Source organism: Saccopteryx leptura, chromosome 3, assembly GCF_036850995.1.
Source record: "Saccopteryx leptura isolate mSacLep1 chromosome 3, mSacLep1_pri_phased_curated, whole genome shotgun sequence".
Classification (NCBI taxonomy): domain Eukaryota; kingdom Metazoa; phylum Chordata; class Mammalia; order Chiroptera; family Emballonuridae; genus Saccopteryx; species Saccopteryx leptura.
In genome coordinates, this window is record NC_089505.1 from 190961671 (window position 1) to 190968786 (window position 7116).

Consider the following 7116-nt stretch of genomic DNA (forward strand, 5'->3'; position numbering starts at 1 on the left):
GTATGGTACAGTAGACAAGAGCAATGGAAAAGAGTGTGCTTATGTGTGTCTTTACAATTATGTGTACATGGATAAATGTATGTATGTGGAAATATATAGGCATAGCAAAAATAGGCTTACAGTTACAATATAAATAAATAATATGGTAATTAATAAATAATACAAGAATAAACTCTGTTTTACATATTCATAACCATAAGCCTACTTTTGTCTGTGCCTGTATATGGAACAAAATATACCAGGTATATGTTAATATAGGCTACTGGGGGAAAGGGCATGGTATTCAGGCTGATCAGGGTGGAAGAAAGTAAAGAGGAGAAATTAACCAAATAAAAAAAGAACCTACACACACGGAGACCATTGAAACAATATGTATGACGACTTCTGTATATTTATGTACATACAATTGTGTGTATATGTGTGGGCATGTGCACCCGTACTCATGCAAATAAAAATTTAAAAGTAAAGAATTCTTATTGGGCCTGACTGGGCGGTGGCGCAGTGGATAGAGCATCAGACTGGGATGCGGAAGACCCAGGTTCGAGACCCCCGAGGTTGCCAGCTTGAGTGAGGGCTCATCTGGTTTGAGCAAAAGCTCACCAGCTTGAGCCCAAGGTCGCTGGCTCCAGCAAGGGGTTACTCGGTCTGCTGAAGGCCCGCGGTCAAGACACATATGAGAAAGCAATCAATGAACAACTAAGGTGTTGCAATGAAAAACTAATGATTGATGCTTCTCATCTCTCTGTTCCTGTCTGTCTGTCCCTGTCTATCCCTCTCTCTGACACTCTCTCTGTCCCTGTAAAAAAAAAAAAAAAAAAAAGAATTCCTATTGGCTCTGGGTTGTTTTGTTCAATTCTGTTTACTACTACTAACTTGAAACTTTGATCTAAAAAACACAGTAAATTCTCAAAATGCTAATTGTATCATGGCTCTTTGTGTTGTAAATAGCAGATATCCAACCATAAGCAGAAAAGGAGAAGTATGGGCTATGCCTTCACGGGCAGTTAGATCCAGAAACCCAGCCCAGCTCTCATTAGGCATCTGTCTTTTGCCACTGTCTGTATCTCTGCCTCCTGCTTTCCTTTACTTCTGTTTTTATTTTTTGGCTTTATTTTCTCTTATTCTCCCTCTGGATGGCATGGAAGTTTCTTGGTACATCGATTTTTTTCTGTTTCTGTACTCCCTCTGTTTGGTAACTAGAAATCTAATCTTTAGATGACTTTTTCTATTTTTTTTATGTACCACATATGAGATCAAACTTATGCCTGACTTATTTCACCTTAGCATAATGCCTTAAAAGTTTATCCATGTGCTGAAAATCAAAGGATTTCCTTTTTTTTTTTTTCGTATTTTTCTGAAGCTGGAAACGGGGAGGCAGTCAGACAGACTCCCGCATGCCCTGACCGGGATCCACCCGGCACGCCCACCAGGGGGCGATGCTCTGCCCATCCGGGGCGTCCCTCTGTTGCGACCAGAGCCACTCTAGTGCCTGGGGCAGAGGCCAAGGAGCCATCCCCAGCGCCCGGGCCATCTTTTGCTCCAATGGAGCCTTGGCTGCGGGAGGGGAAGAGAGAGTGTTGGGCAGATAAAATGTATTATGCTCACTTTGTTAAAGTGGCGCTGCCCAAGTGGAGACCGTTGCCCAGGTGATATTAATGTGTGTCTCTGTGGGCAGGCAGAATCCCTGTAGCCTGGGGCTTGGTTTTGGGATTAAGCCTTTCCCACCCGTTTTGATGTGGGGTGGTACAATCCAATCATGCCTCAGAGAAGTGACTTTGTATTAGAGACTTCCCTATTTTGTATATTGGATTAAGGGTTTGGATTTCTACACTATAAAATGGGGATGGAGCGGGAGCTTGCTCTTGGTTCCTGGGATGATTAGCATGAGAGAGCAGAGGGAGCAGAGCAGAAAGCAGCGGAAAGAGGCCATGTGGCCAGGAGAAGCAGCCAAGATGGTGGAGTGCTGAGTGAGATGCCAGTTTGTGTAGAGTTTGTGTAGAGAGAAGGAAGGAGATGGGGAACTGAGGAGAATAAGGCTGGTGAGCTAGAAACCTTTGATTCTAGGAAACTCGGATAAGTCAGTAGCTTTGTGAGCACTGAATGTGAGTGGGTTTTGGAGCCCAGTGTGTGTTTTTTGCTTGCCCGCCAAGTGCAAGCTAGGATTAAAGACTATGGCCCGTCAGCTTTTGGCTCCGTTGTTTCTTTACCGACTGTCCGAATCCAATGCAAACCTGCATGAGCCAGGCTGCTGTGATAGTGGCCCTGGCCGTGCCTGCTGGCTTTACAGAGAGACAGAGAGGAAGGAGAGGGGGAGGGGTGGAGAAGCAGATGGGTGCCTCTCCTGTGTGCCCTGGCCGGGAATCAAACCCGGGACTTCCGCACGCCAGGCCGACGCTCTAACACTGAGCCAACCGGCCAGGGCCAGGATTTCCTTTCTATGGCTGCATACTATTCCATTGAGTCGTATGAGTTCTTTATATATTTTGGATAATTAACCCCTGATCAGCTATATGATTTGCAGATATTTTTTCCCAGCCCATAAGTGATATTTTTATTTTGTTGCTCATTTCTTTCACTGTCAGAAGCCTTTTAGTTTGATGGAGTGCCACCTGTTTACTTTTGGTTTTGTTGCTCGTGCTCTAGGTGTCATATCCAGTACATCACTGCCAAGACCAATGTCAAGGAGCTTTAGTCCTGTGTTTTCTTTTAGGAGCCTTACATTTAAGTCTTTAATCCATTTTGAGTGAATTTTTGTGAGTGGTGTAAGGTAGGTGTCTATTTTATTACATAAAAGCCTTTTGTTGGTGTTTTTATATGTATACTAGGGCCTTCTGTGCTTTTAGATGTAATCTTGCTCATTTATCCTCATTGAATGTTTCTCTCTTTTCCTGATGTTATTATGTATATGTTTGCATACTTTATTTTCTTTTTCACACATCAGTTTTTTTGGTGGCAATAAGGGCAATCACTAGTGTGAATTCTATTTCTCATCCACTTCAGTGTGCCTGTGACTTAGACGACATGAGGCTGAGTGGGAAGGCAGCTGCAGGGAGAATGTAACATGTTCAGTTTGGAAGGGCCTTTGTCTCTGTGTGGCTACCAGGGGAACTGCAGGAATGGGAGCTGTCCTGTAAGAAGATCACCAGTGATTAGCGACCATTCTATGAAGGCAGCTGGGACAGGATGTGGTGGTAGTATTAGCACACCTTCTTGTCCATGACTGTCATCCGGAGATGTTCATCCTACAACAGAATAAAAAGCCAGCTTTGTAGAATTGTGGGCAAAATAAAGTCACCTTTTGCAGTGATATGGACAGATGTCTTCTGAACAGGATCAGGATTGGGAAGGAAGAAAATATTTAGGGCACACAGAAGGAAAAGAGATGGAAAAATTGATGCTTGTGTCTGTGTATCTTTTTTGTGTGAGGGTGGATACATAGCAGTTGGCCGGTACCAATTTTGTAATACATGCATTCATATATAGTACAACTATGATTTCAGACTAGTATCAAAACAAAAAGTTTGAAATCGAATAATCAGATGGTAAAGGCATATAGAACAGATTTCTTTACACTGGGAAGGTGAGAACAGTCTACTGTATTTAAATATGCTGTCATCTCTATCAAAGTGCTTTCTGAAAACAGTTTAAGCACTTTTTCATTTTATTTATTTATTTATTTTTTCAGCACTTATCCTTAAGGTTTCTCTTCTTTTGTGTGTTCCTAAGCACTCTTGGGGGTATTTAGACAACTGGTATTTACACCAAGGACATTACATTGGTCTATATTGAATTGAATTTGATGATAAAGGTATCTGTTTCTGATAAATGACTTATTTTATTTTCAAAGAGGTAAGAATTTATTACAAGTTTCAGTGAGAAAATCACTATATCTAGCTATACTTAGAATGCTCTGAGTGTATTTTACACCACAAAGAGTCTTAATTCCTTCTTTACTGTCATATTCATGAACTGAAAAAGTTGAGTGTGGAGATAATAACAGATTTCTGTCCTGGGGGCAGAAATGTGTGAAAAAAGTGAAGGGGATGTAATCTTTTAAATTTACTGCTTCTAATTGTTGAAGCTCAGAAAATCCCATAAAGCACTTTTCAGTAGAACTCTTCACTATATTAGATTCTCTTTTTTCCTTTGCAGACCCCTATTTGGCCTTTTCAAATATGTGTTTGAGACAGAGTTATATGTAGAAGCTGAAAATGCCTGGAAGATTTTTTGTTTTTGTCACTATTTTTCCTGCCTTTTCGCACCTCTGCATGATTTGGATGATGTGATATTCAGAGGGACACCTTAATTGAATCCGTTCTTCTACAGACGTATCTGGCCAAAGATTGTATATATAATTCAAGATGGCTAGTCAAGCACCAGAAGATGCTGCAGAATCTCAGGTCTCTGACGAGCTCGAGTGCAAGATATGCTATAGTCGATACAACCTGAAACAGAGGAAACCCAAAGTGCTGGAGTGTTGTCACAGGGTTTGTGCCAAATGCCTCTATAAGATTATAGACTTTGGGGACTCCCCCCAAGGTGTTATCGTCTGTCCTTTCTGCAGGTTTGAGACATGCCTGCCGGATGATGAAGTTAGTAGCCTACCCGATGACAACAACATCCTTGTGAACTTGACTTGTGGAGGCAAAGGCAAGAAGTGCCTGCCGGAAAACCCCACTGAGCTGCTGCTGACCCCCAAGAGGCTGGCCTCCCTCATCAGTCCTTCTCACACTTCTTCCAACTGCCTGGTTATCACCATTATGGAGGTGCAGAGGGAGAGCTCCCCGTCTCTGAGCTCTACTCCTGTGGTGGAATTTTATAGGCCTACAAGTTTCGACTCTGTTACCACTGTGTCACACAACTGGACTGTGTGGAACTGTACCTCCCTGCTGTTTCAGACATCCATCCGGGTGTTGTTTTGGTTGCTAGGTTTAGTTTACTTCAGCTCCTTACCCTTAGGAATCTACTTGTTGGTCTCTAAGAAGGTCACTCTTGGGGTCATCTTCGTTAGCCTCGTCCCTTCAAGCCTTATTATTCTGATGGTATATGGTTTTTGCCAGTGTGTGTGTCATGAATTTCTAGACTGTATGGCACCTTCTTAATCAATATGCAAACTAAGAAATTTGACATACATTGCCATGTTTCAAAGTTAGGTAATTTATCATATATTTTCTTCTACATTCTCTATGGTTAGCATTCATGACATTAACAAAGCCATTGGCCATATGTCTGTGGTCTGTTTTTCATTAAATGTCAACAAAGTTGTTTTTCTTGTGTGCTGGAAGTACAAACATTCACTTCTATTTAGGTGTTAGCAAAGAAGCAAAAATGTGTAAGCTAAGCCTTCATGGAGCTCTTTGCATGCGTCTTCTGGAGAAAGGGCAGGATTTCTCTTAGCCCTATGAGACAGACACTGATCTGGGGGATGGGGGTGTATGGCTGCAGTTGAGGTCTTTGTGGAAGGTTAGGAGTGAACATTCCTCTTCTCATTTCACTGATAATCTGTGATGGAGGGTGGACACTAGAGGAGAGCTGTTCCAAGACACATCCATTTGAAAAGTGTGTATACCCCCGCTCTGTTGTTAGGACTCCAAAATTCTGCTTTGGCTCTCTCCATATAAGTTAATTCTGCTCTATGTGGGCTGCCACTACAGTTGAGGTGCTTGCTCCCTTTGCACATGCTCCTTTGTCAAAAGGAAACTCAGCTTCATTCCTTTGTGTGGTTTTAATTAAATATCTGTTTTCCACAATACTAAAGAGAATTAAAAACATTAAGCCATTTGCATCAAAGTAAACTTCATGATAATATGGCTACCTGTCTGTGAGACCTACCCTTTCCCCATATTTACTATCTCCTCTTCCCTATCTTTGAAATTCTTACACAGCAGTTTTGTTCATGGAACTCTTCATTTGTATCTTCCCTTAAGAATTTAGTTTAGTTTTTTCTTATAACCATGTTGTTTAATTAGCCCCACCCCTTATCCTGAATGAGGTTTCATTTAAATTAGTTGCTACAAGTTTATGAGGATTTTGATTTTTTTTCCCCTGTTGTATTTTAAATTCCTATTGTGGATTTATTTAACTTAATCCTATAACAATTTGGGGGTAAATTGTAATAATAGAAACCCAGAAACAATGAATGAGATGTTCTGGTTCATAGTTTGACATGCTGAGAGCTGAAATATTTTGTTGTACTTTACTGAGTTAACCAAAATGTAAAGGTTAAGGGTTACGTGCGAGATTGTGTTGCTGTGGGCATGCAAAAGATGGGCAAGAAGCACACAGCACGGATGTTCTGCTTGGAAGGACCTATCAAGGAAGTAAAATGAAGGTGGCAGAGTCCATTTTAGAATGTATTCAAGTCCTTATACAATTGATTTCAAATGAAATGTAAGCTGTGTGACGTGAAGTAATGAACTTCTTTTCATGATGTAGGGAAGTTGAACGTATATATTTATGAAAGCATATTTTAGGTTTGAGGGAATAGAATGTCCATAGAAACTAGACAACAAAAGTTTTCTAGTCTCTGAAACCCATGAGTGATGATTAACATTAAAGTATTTATAATTCTTAGAAAGGGGCATTACGAAGACAACTTTAGCTTGTTTGTGATGAAACACTTGTGAGATATAATTACAGTGGACTCCTTCCAATCTTTTACAGAAAAATTGACACTTATTTCTAGAATAGTAGTTTGATTTTAACTATCTGTTAACTTTGAGAATAGGTATGCCCAAGGTGAGTAAGACAGAAAAGTATATATAGGATGTGTTCCATTGAATTTAAGTCCCCAAATACAGCTAAATACACATATGATTCCCAAAAATCTACTTTAGATAACATTGTGAATGCAATTTCCAAAAGTCCATTTGTACTTAGAGTAAAAACATGGTTAGAAGATATTTTGTGGTTTGGATTTATATATTTATAAGGTTTTAAAAAATATGTTCATTTTGTCTGAACAAAAATGATGTTAAATTTGATATTAAAAATGTAACATCAAAAAAATTGGTGAGTTTTATGATGAGGTTTCTAGAAAGTTCTGGACATGAGTACTGTGCACTTTGCTTATTTGTATAATGTCTGCGGTTTTAAACTTGTATTTTTCTCTGTATT

At 40.2% G+C, this 7116-nt stretch overlaps 1 protein-coding gene across 2 annotated transcripts in view; it reads left to right on the forward strand.

The window, feature by feature from the left end:
• RNF182 (ring finger protein 182) overlaps window positions 1-6813 on the forward strand; it is a 101888-nt gene extending 95075 nt beyond the window's left edge. For both annotated transcript variants that reach the window (XM_066372246.1, XM_066372248.1), the window contains exon 2: window positions 4153-6813. In XM_066372246.1, coding sequence (XP_066228343.1) covers window positions 4362-5102 — 741 coding nt within the window. In that variant the 5' untranslated portion in view covers window positions 4153-4361 and the 3' untranslated portion in view covers window positions 5103-6813. The remainder of the gene's footprint in view (window positions 1-4152) is intronic.
• The last annotated feature ends 303 nt before the right edge of the window (window positions 6814-7116 follow it).